We start from the raw sequence: 18,049 nt of genomic DNA, 5'->3' as shown, positions 1-18,049 counted from the left end.
CGTTTAAAGAGTTTAGAGTAGACTACTATTACATTGTGATAACTCAACAAAAGTTATTACACCGGCTAAAAGGTTAAATATTAATACTGTGGTCTTTATGGGTTTATAGTATTAAAAAGCAGTGAATATTCACTGGATCTTGTATTTAAGGGGTTTTAAAGGGGCGTAAAATAATTTATATATACGTTTAAAGCAATTGTTTTTAAAGTAGCTGGTGTACGTTCCATTAAGATAAAATGGAAGCCATTCTTCCCAAGAGATGAACGGCTTTTCCTGAAAGCCAAACAGGTGGGATATTTTGAGACGACGTTTGCACAGGGTTCTAGGATTTCGCATTCGGCGAAAAGCAATCCCGAGAGTAATAACAGAGGCGGACGGAAATTGCCTCCGACCGGGGCCACCCCCGCATCAGAAATCAGAAACCGATGGCAAATCTGCTATTTAACCCGACGCGAACGAGCGAGGGGGTGTGAAAGTCGACAAGGATCTCCCAACCGCAACAATTTATAAATTGCGCCCTTGTTCATTAAGAGAATTCTGTTAACATTGGAACCTTGGGAACCCGAACGTGCGAGGCATTTTCATAAACCGTCGTGGATGAAACGAAAAATCCCTAATTTTCTGAAAATTTGAATATATATGTATGATGCAGATATAATTTACTTTTAAGACCTAAAAGAGTTATGGGTCTGATCGAAACATTTCATTCCTATCTCGCCAACTTGGCCACAGAATTTGATGAGACTTCGCAAAGTTATTGATCAGCTGGGTCGTGATTTTCATCAGAAGTTAACTAAAATCAGTTATAAGTACTCCCATGGGGTATAAACGTAATTGCATTGTTAGAATTAACCAACTAAATATCTTCAGTATCTTCCTTAATTACTTACGTTAAAAAAACCAACTGATATTTCGAAAAATCGCGTTTTTTCAAGTTTTTTCAACAAAGACAGACTTTTGAATAGACTATTACGACAAAAGCGGCTGGCTGAAGAAACATCGTTAACCGAATACAATGGAATTGTCATACTAAAAAGAAATACCGACCAAAATTGATGTAAATGACTTTAAATATTGAGTTTAAAGATAGAATTTGATTTGAAGATTGACTTTATTACTACGAAGACCGTACTGACAAAAACCTGACTACCTATTTCTGACTATTACTACAAAGACACCGAACCGACAAAAACCTGACTATCTCTGTCTGGCTATTACTACAAAGACACTATACCGACAAAAACCTGACTACCTATTTCTGACTATTACTACGAAAACACCGTACCGACTAAAACCTATCTCTGTCTGGCTATTACTACAAAGACACCATACCGACAAAAAGCTGACTATCTATGTTAGACTATTACTACTTAAATGGCTGAAACACCTTCTTCAATTCACTAGAAAGAACCTTCAGAAATACACTCTTAACATTGAACACCAAGAAAAAAAAAGAGATGATTATAAACACAGGAGCGCCAACATTAACAAAACCGTCCATAATTGACTATTAATACCAAAACAGACCTACCCACAGATTGAATTGACTATAACTACTTCTCAGGTACCTCATCTCCCTCCAAACAGAGACAACATATTTCACAATTATTATTTACCCTTGTCATAACAAAACAACGACACAAGAATCCAGAATTGGTGTTACAAAGACACCTACTAACCATGAATGTATCAATACCTTAATTGACTATTCCGACAAAGTCTGGCATAAAATAGGTATTACTGCCATTATTGAGTCACTATTACGACAATGACCACCCAACAAAGACATAACATCATTTCAATTAACTATTACTACAAAGAAAACCTCCTAAAAGTCTTAAATACATTTCAATTGATAACTGCGGCGAGGACGACACAATTATAAAAAATCCTGTAAATCTTCCATCATAACGACAATTCCGACACATTAACCTTAGCAAAAATTTATGCTACAAAAAAAACAACACGTTATTACAAACCCATTATATTTAATGGCCTATTGACCAAATTACTTCTTTAAATTAATTATTCTTTTATGTAAGGTCTTGAATGAAATGAAAAAGTTAGTGTGACGAGCGGAATTCGAACCCACGACCTTCGGCTCAATACACCGCTGCTCGAACTACTTGAGTTATCGTGACAAGTGGTTAGAAGCGACGTATTGAGCCGAAGGTCGTGGGTTCGAATCCCGCTCGTGACAATTTTTTCATTTCAACCAAGATCTTACATACAAAGAATACTTAATTGAAAGAAGTAACTTTTTCAGTCAAACTACTAAACATAATGGATTTCACAGTATAATTAGGTGCTTTTGCTACATTAGAAAATCTATTACCTTCCTTCTCTCAATTTTTAAGTTTACCATTTGTGATTATGTTCGCAAAGAAAATTCTTTATTATTATCACTTTTCCCAAAATTCTTATTATTGCTACTATTATTTCTATTATTTATAATTTGTGGTTATTTTGCTTGATGTTAACGCCAAACCTTCATTACTTCGAGTGCCAGATTTGTAAAAAAATTGTGTGATCTTTTTGCTATTTTTAGGGGACTCTAGCACCAGAACAAAGTATTTTCTCTCTTTTTAATCACAGTGGTGCAAACTATAAAAGGTATTAATGCTAGCCAGTAGGCATGAAATTAAGTAACCCATTGTTTGTTTTAATACTAAAAAGGGTTAACACAGTTTATCTGAAAGGTACTTATGCGTAAAATCAGTATATTCGAAATTTTGACCCAAGATAAAGTGAAATCTGGCCCCTTTTCCCCCGTTTAATTATCCCGAAAACGTTATTAAAGGGTAGTATTCGATTGATGAAAAAGTGTTGTGGTTTGAAGAGCACACATACGAGAGGGAAATCGCCGCGACATGTGTCCCACACACTTAATTATCGTTTTCCAATAGCCACTCGACGATCAAACGGCGATACCTCGCAGTATCAACAATTTCCAGGCGGATCGTACTGATAAAAGCTCCGATGGCGTTCATTATACAAATATCTCATGTTCATGGAAATCTCTTGACAATATTGGCTATTGTTGTCATTCTGAAAAAACAACTTTAGAATTGACAATTGACTCCGACATACAATACAAGAATCATTGTATCTGATCTTCTTTCCTCCCACAAAACACCAAACTCAAAATGGGCCATTGATGAATCAACTTCTATTACGGCTAAGGTGATTCTACGTAAGTTATAACTTCAGAATTGACTATTAATATTAGATATAACTTCAGGAATTGATTAGTACGACAAAGACGAATATGCTTTTGAAGAAAATATTTCCACAGAGATATAATCTCAGAATTAACTATTACGACAAAGATATAACGAGGTAATCAAAATCAGAAAGATGACACCATCAGCTGAGTCATAACCTCAGACTTGACTATTAATACATACATATAACTTTGGGAATTGATTAGTACGACAAAGACGAATCGGCTTTTGAAGGAAATATTTCCACAGAGATATAATCTCAGAATTAACTGTTACAACAAAGATATAACTAGGTAATCCAAATCAGAAAGATGACACCATCAGCTGAGAGATAATCTTAGAATTGACTATTACGACAAAGACGTATCTACTTATGAATTAAGTATGACCAGAATGACGGCTTCTAAAATCCAACTAATTAATGATGACACACCCTGCAGGTCCTCAATATTGACTGTTACGACAAACAGAAATTTACTTCTAAGTCAGAACAAATATTAAGTCGAGATTTAATATACTTTGGCGGAAACGGGTTAACAACCATTTCGATGACATTGCAACTTCAGAATTGTCTATTACGGCAGAAACGTACCAACTTATAACTCAAGTATTACCAAAAAGATGGTACAATCAGAAAGGACCCGGAAAATCTGTTCTTCAAACGACTATTACAGTGATTATACAGTTGGCAGAGACAAAATCTCAGAATTGATTGACAGTGACATAACCTCATAATTGACATAACAATTCAGAAATGTTATTTAGGCAGCTGTCTAACCATCATATCGATATAACAACCTAGGAATTGATTAGTTTGACAAAGTTATTTATATTTCAGAATTGAAGTATTATTACAACGAGGATGATCCTGTCAGCTGAAATCTCAGTATTGACTATACGGCAAAGGCCCGTTTTTATAAAATTCACTTGTAAAATATATATTTATAACGTATTATTATTAATACTCTCGGCCATATTGGTTATTTTTGATGAACGTGGGAGGTTAAATTTAAAAGCAATTCTGTCATTTACATCAGAACAAATTTAATAACCAGTAAATAGGGGTTAAATCTAAATGGATGATATATTATATAAAAACATATTCGGCTTTCTTTTGTGAATTTCCTTACTGTTTAAAAAGGGGCTTCGACTTTCCTCCTCTCCGTTATTCTGACTTCATCCCCCGGGGGATCCGTCCCGACCTTCCCGTCCTTTTTACTCATTGTCTGAATTATTTATCGGTGTCCTTCTTCGGAAAAAAGGGGAGAATAATTAATTTAAAAACGATTCCCCTCATCGTCGTCATGTTTTCATTAGATCGGCGTTGAATCAACAGGCTTTAAGGTTTTTCAATACGGCCGCCGAATAAAATGCAAGGCGTAACGAAGTTTTTATTTCGTGCTTAAAGAAACTCCGCCGGGATCGTTTATTCCACCGGGAAATCTATTGTATGTGATTTATGAATTATTTAAAAATTCCTCCCTTTTTCTTCTTTTATACATAGGACTATGTGTAATAGTTGAATTGAACGTGACCCAAAAGACAGCCTTTTCATCATGACGTTAGTAGCCGAATGATTGATTGAAACTTTATAACATAATTTGGTCGATTGCCGTCATATCGGAGGGTATTGTCGAATCAGGAAGATCAGTGAACGACTTGTAGAATCGACTGTAAAACGCCCAAAGCCAGAATTATTTTAATAATAAAAAAATAATAAAGATACCGCAGTCAATGAGACACGTCTGTATAGGCATGGTTGCCAGGAAAAAATCCCATAAAGTTACATCAACGGAATCGTAAACAGCTCAGAATTTATTCTACACGCATGTCACTCCATGTCGACATTACTACGTCTGAATTTACTATTACGACCGGCGAACTACTTCTAAATTAAGTATTATGACGGAGAAGGCACGACAGGAGACTTAATCATCACAGTCGGCTGTTACAAACTCTGATTCGTCTATAAAGTGGTAAAACCAAACTATTTTTCGATTGACTATAAACTGAACGACTGATAGAACCGTAACAATCCATGAAATGCTCTCCACCAAAAACACAGTTAAACATACAGAATGATTATTAAAACACAATCACCGCAGGCAACTATCACGTAACTACCTCAGAATTGCCTGCTGCGACAAAACGATAGATACTTGCCAAGCGAATATTACGACAAAGAAAACACCACCCGGTGAGACCCAATAACTTCATTAATTAAAACCAATATTAGAAAATAAATATTCAGAATGGACAAAATTACCAAAGAGGTAACTAGAAAGAATTAGGACAAGGAAAAAGAACTATCTAGATCAGAATGACTTATTTCGACAGACTATCTGCTTCTAAACAAAGTATGACAACAAAGATGATATATTTGAATGTTTCCGTCTTCTGTTTTGTTAGATTAATTGAGTTTTGTGAGGTTAGGCGTTTTTTGATGACGGGAACAATAAAAAATCCAAGAAGAACGTCCACCAAAGTCACCAACACGCAAAGGTAGCGTCGACACACCTACCACTCCTATAAAGACTTTATAAAAGACACTAGGCGTCATAAAAATCACTATGACTCAACAGGGAATAAGACGAAATGTCGAAATATTATAAACAAACACAGCGAGATGGTGACCAAAATGATAGGTAACGACCAAACCATCGACCCATGGACAGAATGTGAATATCAAAAAAGAAGACACTGTAGAGATCCAGCAACTTCAGAATTGACTATTACGATAAAGACATATCTGTATTACTTATAAATTAAGTATTACGACAAAAGTGACTCTGCCAGAGACACAGCACAAAACACAATTGGTTATTACGACAAAGACGCAAAATAATCACAGAATTGACTGTAATTGTTTATTACGACAAATTCCTCATAGAAAACTGTGCCATTACCATGTAAGAATTGATTATTGCAAGAAAATCTCAAGTAGTTAAAATATGAAAAACGTCATAATTGATTATTACGACAAAGACTCACAAATGATTTGAACATTTCAATAAAAACTCATCTAATAACGCAAACTGATAAAATAAGAATTAGGCATTACTACAAATATCAAATATGAAAAAAAAACTATATGTTAGGCACTTTACAGATCTCAAGAAAATATATCACAATTACTACATGATTTATCTCGCCATCAAAGAAACAAATTCCTCAGAATTGTTGTTTACAACAAAAACACCTCTATGGAATGGGATCAGAATCCCAGTTATAAATTAGGATCCTCTAATTTTGTTAAGAAATTACTACAAAAACGACCACAAACAAAATAATAACTTCCTCAAAATTGACTAATACGACAAAGATGCCGTCTGCGGCAAAGATCAGGGTTATATAATATTATTAATACCCCGCAGAAATGACGACTACAAAGCCACTGCTGCCAACAAAAACCTGCATCAAAATTGACCATTTTGACAACGATTATGACAGTGATTTTGGTTGACTAATTGCCAATATAGACATCACTTTGTAAGTAGTATGAAAAATTAAATTCTATTTGCAAATTCTTATTTAAAAGTGCAACAACGACCAAAATTGTTGTAAGAACGTTAAATAAAACAAACGTTTGTTGAAATCGTGATTAAATATGTAGTGGGTCGTGAGAAAAAACCGTAATTGGATTTCACCTAGATAGGCTAATGGCCGGACAAAAAGTGAAAATTGGTCAATCGAGTTAGGGAAATGGCCGGTTATGAGCACAGATCGATAAGGACGTAAGTGGAATGGACATGGTACCCCTGTACCAGGCCATATGGCCCTAATTCCCGTTAATAAACTGAGTATATTTTATTCAATTTAGAGGCAAAAAAAGTAATCGGGAATCGGAGAAAATTGAGTAAAATGGGTCGAATCCATCGTTAAAACCTCGGGGACAATAAATAGGGAATTGTGCTGAATAGTAATGCTCTCATTTTACAAAATTTACTGTTAGAAAAATTAAGTTCAAGTTTAAAAGATAGTATATTAAAGTACAAGTTTAATTAATCCACCTGATGTAGTTATCGTGGTCCTTAGCATTATGAACTGTTCTAACAATTTAAAAGGGTTTAAAAACGGCCCATTTATCAAAATTATCTTTATAACACTAATTTAGAAGGTAAGTTTTCTTTTTTTCCACCCATTAATAAAATGAACAATTGAATCTCCTCACGCGTCTAAAATCCATCCGTGGCATTTCGAATTCAGCAAATTCAGGCCTATAATCTTAGCTTTTATTGAAAGGGTTCTTCTTGTAAATCCGTCGGAGAAGAGCTTTGGAATTATAAGCGATTAAAAGCTAAGCTTTCCATTCGCAGCCTAACCTGACTCTCAAAATCGTAGTCAACACACACACACACACACACACACACACACACACACACACACACACACACACACACACGCACGCACGCACGCACGCACGCACGTACGCACGTACGCACGCACGCGCCCATACACACACACACACACACAACACACACACACACACAACACACACACACACACAACACACACACACACACACACACACACACACACACACACACACACAATACAGATATTTCGATTTGACTTTATATTTATTTTGTGATAGACAATGAGAAAATAGCACTAGCTATTGTTGATGTTTAAGTGTAATCAGCAGAGAAGATAAATTGGTCATAATTTTAAGCAAGGGGTTGGGCTGGTTGATATTTAGGCTCGTTACTGGCGGCGGGGCTAATTTGTCAAAAATTTTCTCGTTTGTAATTGTGCGAAAATAGTTTTATATAAATTTCTATAAAGCGCTCTCGGATCTACGGAGTTAATATTTTCCAGACGTTTTCCTAATGAGCACGACCGCCCACGGTGGAATGCAGTTAGGCGAAGTCGATTCCTTTGTCCATCTGGACCCATTCATTGCGAGACGCCATTGTCGGGGGGGGGGGTGTGGGCCGGCTTAAAAGCCGACAATAATTTATACTTGTCATATCGGAGAATTGTGGACGGGTTTGGGGCTGAAAACTTGGCCGAGAGCAGAGAGCCGTGGCACCCCCTCACGGGCTCGTGTTGAGCCGCACAAACTTTTCACTCCGACGGACCTTTTCAATGGTTTGCCCGGGACTTTTTCAAACAGCGCTGAATTGGTTTATTTATCACGGGGACACTTCTCGATCGGATCCCGCCAAGAATGGGCCACATAGAAATTGAATTTGAAAAGTTGTCCTTTATATTAAGCAGTTAAGAAATATCTTGGAGAAACTTTTTTTTGCTGGCTTTGCCCTTAATAAAATTGAAATCAAACTAAATCGCCTGGTAAAGCGCAGTTTAAACATATCTTCTATCAAGTTTTATTTCCTTTATTACACATGGCATATCTCAGTCATCGGCTTAATCAGACTGAAGTTGAACACCTAAGACGTCCAATAAACCAAGTAGTGAAGTATTGAAAAGAGCATGAAACAAATATAGACAAAAAGATAACTTAAATCCTCAAGTTGAACATGAAGACGCTACTCTCTTGTGGGCGAAGGTACCTACGATACCAGGACTTGGAGGATCTGACAAAATTGACACTATTCATAATTCTCTCACCTCTTCTAGAAATATAAACGAGATAAGCCTGTGCAGAAGAGATATATGCCAATATTTCAATGTTAGCAGTCCTGCTGAAATTATTTGGAAGTCTGATTACCAGAAAAGATCTAAATCAAAACCTTAATCTAGAATGATGACACCATAACCTTTTATACCTCAAGTATGGGTAACTTGGCAATGTTTATATTAGGAACTGAAGGAAATAAGTTTTCAATTTGTAGGATAGACTTTGTCCTAAAGGCCAATTTTGAGATAATAAATACCTTAGTTGGTCGAGTAGTTTTGTTTTATTTGATTTTTGACAATTGATAGTATTTAAATAGTATTTTTTAGTTTAATTGTTAGTATTTATATAGTATTTTTAGTAATTGATTTATTTGATTTTTAGTAATATGACATAGGTGTCGTTTCGAAGTCTCAGTTTGTAGCGGTGTCTTTGTTGTAATAGTCAATTATGAAAAATACACTGACAAGCAAAAAATTCCACCCACTTGTGATATAACTTGATTGGCATATATTTTTATATATTAATCAAGTTTCAAGTTTTTTAACGTTTAATAATTGAGTCTTTGTCTAAAAAAGTTTAAAAAAGTTAATTGCTAAGGAAAATTAAAAATTAAAAAATGTATAAAAAGACTGACAGAAAAAATTTGTTTTGTGTTTTAGATTTTTAATTAATATTTCAATATCGCGTATTTTCCCTCCTGCCGTAATCCAAGACACCTCTGCATACTTTCTACTGCTCTGGAAATGTCGCTTTGCTGGAGGTTAGCCCATTCTTCACGAAGAGTCCTTTCAAGATGGTGGATACTTTCAGGAAGTGATGGACGGGTTTTTATTGAGGTTATTCCATAAAATGTTCGGTGGAGTTCAAGCCTGGAGAAGGGGCTGGCCATACCCTGATGTTATGCAGTTGAAAGTACGTTTAAACATGTGGACGGGCATTATTGTGCATTAGTGTAGGATTGTCGCTGATTTCATCGAGGGTTGCCAACGCACGATGCAAAATTTCATCCACATAGCGAGTGGCCGTCAAAGACCCTCCACGAACAACAAGCAACTCTGTGCGACTCTCCATTGACATTCATGCCCACACCATCACTGAGCTACGTTGAAAACGTTGGCTCTTGGAAAAATTACAGGCTTCGTACCTTTCATTTCGCCTTCACACTCTTCTACGCCCATCTGGAGATCGTAGAGTAAGTCTACACTCATGTGTGAAAAGTACAGCACACCAATCGTCCAAAGACCAATGGGTGTGTTCTCGAGCAAATGCGAACAGTGGAACTCCATGTGTTCTGGTCAATTCTGGTCCTCTTAAGGGGCGAAAAGCCATCAGTCCATACTGATTTAATCGTCTTCGAGCTGTGCGTTTCGAACTTCCTGGAGCTGTTGAATCGCCTGAACAACAGTGAGGTGCCGGTTTTGAAAAATTCTCAAAGTCAAAAAACGGTCATCCTGGGTTCTACTACCCTCGGCCGTCCAGAGGCCTTCTATGGTATGACCCAATTTCTCGAAAACGTCTAACGGCGACTCGCAGTGTTTCATAGGGAACTCCAATGGCTATGGACGCATATCTGATGGAACGTCCATCTTCAATAAGTGCCAAACCAGAGCAACATTCTCAGCATTTACTGGGATTATTTCCAAGTTAAAACATAGCATAAACAAATATTTATTGATAAAAACTATGAGACAAATTAAGGGCAAAATTTTCTTTTATCGAGAAAATGAAAAAAAAATTAGTTCGGTGGAATTTTTTGCCCGCCTATTTATCTTCGTTAGTAGTTGTGTCTTTGCATTAAAAATGAAATTAGGAGGATTTTTCTTCATTGTAGTAACAGTCATGAGGTTATTAGGTGATTGCCATTATATGCAATACTAAGGTTTTTAGGGTTTAGTTTATCGCATCTTTATCGTAATTCTCAATTTATAAGACGTCTATGTACTAATTCGTAATATTTTTAAAGTTTTATGCGACGTGGTGTTTCGCTGGGGGAAGTTTTGTCATTCAAGATGTTCAATTATTTTCCAAATGAAACATAAGATTTTTTTTTTTTTTTTCAGATTCGCGATTGGCTGACTTTGGACCAAGAAATGCTCAGGCAACAGTCTGTCGTCGTCGGCAGTGTCCAGGACATCATCGCTGTCCTGGATAAGCAGAAGGTAATTTGAGTTTTAAATCACTATCTTTCACACTTACTTTCACTAACAGAACAAACTTAACTTTTATTTTAAATATTTTGATCGATTATTTACTTTTTTCTTTATCGAAAGGTCTTTACGTTCCGAAATAAAAATGTTTACTATCAATATCAACCGAGACCCTAAGATGGCTCCGATTCCGCCCTTCTACTTTACCTTTAATAAAGAAAAACCTTGACTATGTTTCAACCCCTTTGATCTGAATCGGATCCATGACTATTTCGCCTCGTTATTATTAAGCATTAAAAATAAAACGTCGGTTTTTGAAATATTATACTTGCTATTTAATTTTTTAAATCTACAAACCAAATTGATAGCATTTTTTCATCCTTGATTATAAAGGTTAATGTCAATATGATTTAGCTGTTCTGCTTTCTTTTTTGCATCTGCGAAGCCGTGTAAATTTCATAATGTATTAAAAATTAATAATATGAAAGCTTAGAGTCATAAAGCTGAGTTTGTTCGCCAACTTTATTCCGCCGTATTCATAATTGACTCTTTTTGAAAAGCTTAAATTTTTAAAAAATACCCTCAAGTTCAAAAAGTTCAAAATGAATAAACCTCCAGTAGAAGTGGCTGGTAATGATCAAAATGAAAATAAAATTTATTCACTGGGATAATTGTGAATAGATTGTAATTTAACAATTAAGTCTCTATTATGTATAAATGTATATACAGGGTGAATTGCTACTCGTGCTACAAACTTCTCCAGTAGATTCTTCACCCTAAAATGAACAAAAAAGTTCATATTGTCCATGGTCCGATTCTCAACCATTTCAGAGTAATTTCGCTTTTTATCGATTTTGAAAGATATCACGTCCTGGCGTCGGAAAATCGTGATATCTTTTAATCTAAACATTTCTCTTAAAATCTATAAGCACCGTTGAAATCCCCGTTAATTTTTAGAGAGAATCAAAATCATAATTCCATTGAAATTTTTTAATTTAATTTAATGCCCATTTAGTATGTAATGCTTAAGAAGTTTACAAACAGCTAGAAGGTCAAGGAAGAAAGACCCAAACGTTTTGCCACCTTCATCTTCTTATTGAAAAATTAACGGGGATTTCAACGGTGCTTATAGATTTTAAGAGAAATGTTTAGATTAAAAGATATCACGATTTTCCGACGCCAGGACGTGATATCTTTCAAAATCGATAAAAAGCGAAATTACTCTGAAATGGTTGAGAATCGGACCATGGTCAATATGAACTTTTTTGTTCATTTTAGGGTCAAGAATCTACTGGTGAAGTTTGTAGCACGAGTAGCAAGTCACTCTCAAACATTAGCAATCCTTGAACCACCATTTTTTCTCTTTTTGTCATCAACATCTTGGTCTCACAACCACTAAATAAGAAAATGACGAGTGCGTTGGAAGCGTTATTAAATCAGGTAGTTTTCCTCAAATTTGCTGCCTTCTGAGACTAAAATTAGAAACTCTGGATTACTTTATACACTTTCCGATTTACACAATTTTCCACTCTTTTTGTAGTTCTGGCTGAAATAAAACACAAAAAATTAGCCCAAACATTTTGCCACCGTCATCTTCTTATTGAAAAATTAACGGGAATTTCAACGGTGCTATTAGATTTTCAGAGAAATGTTTAGATTAAAAGATATCACGATTTTCCGACGCCAGGACGTGATATCTTTCAAAATCGATAAAAAGCGAAATTACTCTGAAATGGTTGAGAATCGGACCATGGACAATATGAACTTTTTTGTTCATTTTAGGGTGAAGAATCTACTGGAGAAGTTTGTAGCACGAGTAGCAATTCACCCTGTATTACCATTGGTAGTGGCTTCTTTGTTTATTAGTCAATTCGGAAGTAATCGTATTAAAATTTGATTCCGTCAATTATTGTTAGGTTGACCGTTTTTATCGTAAGGTAAATGTTTATTTCCATTGGAGGATTATTGCTTTTTGTTGTAATAGTCAATTCTGACGTATTGTAATAATCTATTACGTATAAAGTTTTTCCATCAAATATGTCTTTTTCTTCATAATATTGAATTCAGAAGTAATCACGTTCTTCTAGTAAAAGGCAATTCTGATTTATTAGTATTTGCTGTTATAGTCAATTTGGACCAATTTGTCACTATAATAGTCAATTACGATGGAATTATTTTTTCATGGAATATTTCTTTTTCATCATAATATCGAATTCAGAATTAGTCACGTTCTTGTAGTTAAAATCCATCCTTAATTTATTATTTGTTTTTATACTTGCCTATTATAACATAATTACCGCTGTAATAGTCAATTATGAATAAATTATTTTTTCATGGAACATGTCTTATTCATTGTAATATTGAGTGCAGTAGTCACATTCTTGTGGTAAAATCAACTCTCAATACTATATTCTTTCGTGTAATATTTAATTTTGACGTATTTACTTTTGTAATATTCGATTAATTGTGTAGTTGATTTTCCCCCAATTATGACTTTTTTTATCGAAATATTGAATTGACAAATAATCATGTTCTTGTGGTAAAAGTCAATTCTGAATTTATTGTTTGTTTTGCTGTAATAGTCAATTTGGCCTTATTTACCGCTGTAATAGTCAATTACGATGGAATTAGTTTTTCATTCAGCACGTCTGTTTTTTCTCCCAAAATAACGAATTCAGAAGTAATCACGTTCTTGTGGTAAAAATCAACGTGCAATACAATATTGTTTCGTGTGTTTACCTTTGTAATATTTGATTAATTGTATAGTTGATTTTCCCGCAATTATGACTTTTTATCGTAATATTGAATTGACAAATAATCATGTTCTTTGTGGTAAAAGCAAATTCTGAATTTATTATTTATTTTGCTGTAATAGTCAATTTGGACCTATTTACCGCTCTAATAGTCAATTACGAAGGAATTAGTTTTTCATTGAGCATGTCTGTTTTCCAAAATACCGAATTCAGAAGTTATCACGTTCTTGTGATAAAAATCAACTCTCAATATGTAATAGTCAATTTTGACGTCTTTACTGTTGTAATATTCGATTACATATATAGTTGTTTTTCCATCAATTATAACTCATTAGATTTCTTGGTCCGATTGACCAAATACCCTCTTCCAGTTAATTAATCTTTATGTAAGGAGATAAAAAAGTCACGATAGCTCAAGTGGTAGAGCAGCGGCGTATTTAGCCGAAGGTCATGGGTTCGAATCCCGCTCGTGTCACTGACTTGTTTATCTCAACCAATACTTTATATAAAGATTAATTAATTGAAATCAACTGTAACCTTTTCTTTATCGTAATACTGAATAGAGAAATAAACATGTTCTGCGGTAAAAGTCAATTCTGAATTTATTATATTTTGCTATAATAATCAATATTGACGTATTTACCGCTTAATTATGAAGAAGTTAATTTTCAATGGAAAACATTTGGAATATATTTCTTTATTACTATTGAATGCAGAAGAAATTGTGTTTTTATCGTAATAGTCCGTTCTGAATTTGTTTTATATTTGTCGTAATAACGGAGGAAAAGTCAATTATGGTTCCATTTCTTCTTTGTCGTAATAGTCAATTCATGGGCTATTTAAAATTTTCATTTAATCATGTTTTTGTGGTAAAAGTAAACTCAGTTCTGAATGGTAGTAGTCTATTTTGTCGCATTTACCGCAATAATAGTCAAATTTATGTGAAGTTATTTTTCTATGAAATATCATGTTATTGAGAGTAATTCTGTAGTTTGTATTGCTTTGTTGTAAGCATAATTAATTTATTTGCATTTGTCATAATAGTCGACATTGAATTAATTTTTTAATGGAACGAAACAAACAGTTTTTTGGATTCCACGTATATATTTCGGGACTTCGAACCATATACTTCCATAAACGTTAATAAAAATTAACGTTTAAAAATTTAATGTAAGGTTCATTAAATTGTGATTGTATACCTCTTTTTACATCCAAAAAGACTGGTTGGTTCGTCCCGGTAAAAAAATAAATAAAAATTGACCACAGATACAAGTACAACTTAGGGGAAATAAACGGGATAAATCTAGGTTGAGGTTGTGATTGCGTTTTAGAAGTGTTTAATATTTAATACTGTTCACAATGTCACATGTTGTAGAGTTCAGAATGTCATATTGATAAATTATTACACACATTCTAGTAACTTATGTAATTACTTCCTTAGTCTTTGTAGCCTCAATTTGAAGCGGCCATGGATGTCAATCGGTGGCTACGGTTAGTGCTACACTTCTGTTTTTTTAATATCTTTTTGCGGCTGTTTCAGTTAGTGATTATTTATACTCTGATCGTAAATGAAATGAACACGGTCTCTCTAATTTCTCTATATTGCGTCACACGTCTTTTTTTAAAGGAAAACAGTATGACAAACAGTGTAGAACTAAAGTATACTTAAAGACTTATAGATGGCGATATTAGACTGCTGAAAGAAAATGAAAAATATATTTTTTGATTATTCGGAGATCGTGAAATGCGGTCTGGTGTGACGTAGGTTTTAGAAAACATTTTCTTAATAGAAATGATAAACATTTTCTTTATCTGCCAACGTATCGATTTTTATTGAGATCATTTCAGGGTTCAAAGTGTTTCTTCATATAACACGACACGCAAGAATGACACAATTACGCAGAAAACAAACACTCTGAGTTCTGAAAATGATCTCAATAAAGATCGAAACGTTGGCACGATAAAGAAAATATTTTTCTAAACCTACGTCACACCAGACCGCATCTCACGATCTCCGAATAATCATTGACTAACGGTCACGAAACACCACACACAAGTATATTTTTTAGAAATGTATTTTTCCTAGTATTTAGAAGAAGAAAGAAGAAAAACTAGTTTATTTGACCAAATATTTACATATGTGCAGATTGCAACCTGTCTCTTTTTACATTTGCGTTAGAAGTGCGAAAGACACTGGGCTTTATAACCTTCTACAACCTTAATATTGTAATCATTTTGTATTATGTAGCCTGTTTCTGCGTTTAGCGGGGAAAAACTGATTATAAAAAAAACCCGCTGTTACTTTTTCCTTGTATTTAAAATTGCAACAACAAGCGGTCTAAATCATCACGTCATAAGAAAATAAATTGCAAAAACAATGTATCTTATGGTTGTTTTCTAACTTTTAAGCTGCTTAATTTCATTCAATGAAATATCCTGTCAATGTTGAATTAATTCAAGATTGACTTCTCGCATATAAGCGTAGTCCATTATTTCCATCCATTGCGCAAGTTAACAGATCTTAATTAATATTCTGTATAAAACCGATCCGAGGTATATTTTTATTTAGTCCATTTACAAACCATACAGATGTACAAATTTTGTTATTCTGTCTTTAGTGGTAAAACCGTTTGTAGGGCACATGGGCTGGTTTGTCGACAAATCTAGTTTCCATGTTACCCCTGAGGATTTTGATCTTGCTCCTTTCCAAAGGGGGAAGGCACTCCCTTTCACTTTCGATTCATTAAGGGGTGGATAAAAGGTCTCCCCGTTTTTGACGAGCGGAAGTACGAGAACCATCTAGTGGCCGCCATGAAGAATCACAGCCTGCCCAATATTTCCGGCAGGGTTCACCTCAACCCCAATAATATTTGTACCCGATATCAATGTTTATCCCATTTATACGACAAACTGTAAATATTTTGTATATAAATGTTATTCCTTATATGATAATGGTTTACTGTTTGGTCGTATAGATTGTAATGTGCACTCATGGCTGTCTCTTGTTCAAAGAAGAAAATCACCCACTGGTTGATTTATAATTCTGGACGACATACATAAAAATCCACTAAATCACAAAAACACATTCTCTCAGTCTTCTAGCTCATACTCTACACCTTCCTATCTCTCAACCCTTCTCTCCCCCTCACTCTCTCCCATTATTTCCATTTCTCGCTCACTTTGCTTCCCCTCCTTCTATCTTTCATTCCCTCCCTCACAACGTACGTGGACGTAATGACGGCCGATACCGGAAAATATTCGATACCAGTCCTCCGTACTGGTATCGCAAGAAATATTCGATATTATTGAAGTATCAATTAAAATTATTCGATATGAGTACTTTTTCGTTTATTCGTAAATGATCAACTTACTATTGTGGACTTCGGTTATAATGCGCTCACGCGTTAAAATAATCCAGAAATTTAAGTTTTTTTCGTTTTTAATTATTTTTTCATACAGTAGGTACGAAGGTAAGAACAAGGAAAAGCTGCCAATGTATTTCAACATAACTGATATTTCAATTTTATCGTTATCGAGATTTGAGAAAATAGATCAACGGGTGTTTGGTTTTCAAATGTTTAAAAAAATAAGACGTATTCCCACTGTATTCCCCAGAGTTTACAGAGGGTACAGTAAGATGCCGACGATTCAGTTTTCTTAGTAAAATAACCTCATGCCTTACGTTTAGGAGGAGACATGATTACGTATGGCTTGAAGACAAAAACATTTTGTAAGAAATGACTGAAATTGAAAGTGCGACGTGCGACGCGGGAAAGAATTATGAGTTACCAGAATTATCAGCAGAATTACCAACCACTAATTAAAAATCTCGATTAACTTGGTTGACACATGCCGCTAGTAGGCGCTCTTAACAGTAACTAGTCAATTCCCAGTTTGATGAGAGGTAAAGTTTCGAACGGTTTGAAACAATTGGATGGTACTTGAATATTCGACAAAAAATCTATTTGAGTATATTTTCCGATACTACAAACGTATTCAATACAGTACTTGTATCGAATGACATATTCGATACCAAATATATTCGGTATCGAAAGAAAATACTCGATACTTTATTCATATCGATTGGTATCGCACGTCAGTACGTGGACAGCCCTACCCTATACTAGCCACAGAAGAAATCCATGATCAGAACGGATTCACTCGTTTGCGGATCAGGAGCGAGCGAGTAACCTTTACGTCAGACGTCAAACCAGAGCACATAAGAAAAAGTTAATACCTCCATCCAACCAAGTTCCGCTACTTTGGACTTTACTTAGATAGCCAAATTACATGGAACCCACATACAAGTTTAAAAAGACAAGAACTTGACAAAAGACTACT

General features: G+C 34.8%; 1 protein-coding gene across 11 annotated transcripts in view; it reads left to right on the top strand.

Moving 5' to 3' along the window:
• The window catches only part of LOC106669519 (dystrophin, isoforms A/C/F/G/H-like), a 328,247-nt gene that overhangs the window by 112,103 nt on the left and 198,095 nt on the right, over nt 1–18,049 (top strand). For all 11 annotated transcript variants that reach the window (XM_024227801.1, XM_024227799.1, XM_024227800.1 and 8 more), the window contains one exon: nt 10,869–10,967. In XM_024227801.1, the coding sequence (XP_024083569.1) occupies nt 10,869–10,967 (99 nt within the window). The remainder of the gene's footprint in view (nt 1–10,868; nt 10,968–18,049) is intronic.

Source organism: Cimex lectularius, unplaced genomic scaffold (assembly GCF_000648675.2).
Source record: "Cimex lectularius strain Harlan isolate CLEC.00 unplaced genomic scaffold, Clec_2.1 scaffold229, whole genome shotgun sequence".
NCBI classification, from domain to species: Eukaryota; Metazoa; Arthropoda; class Insecta; order Hemiptera; family Cimicidae; genus Cimex; species Cimex lectularius.
This window is presented reverse-complemented; position numbering and strand designations above follow the sequence as displayed.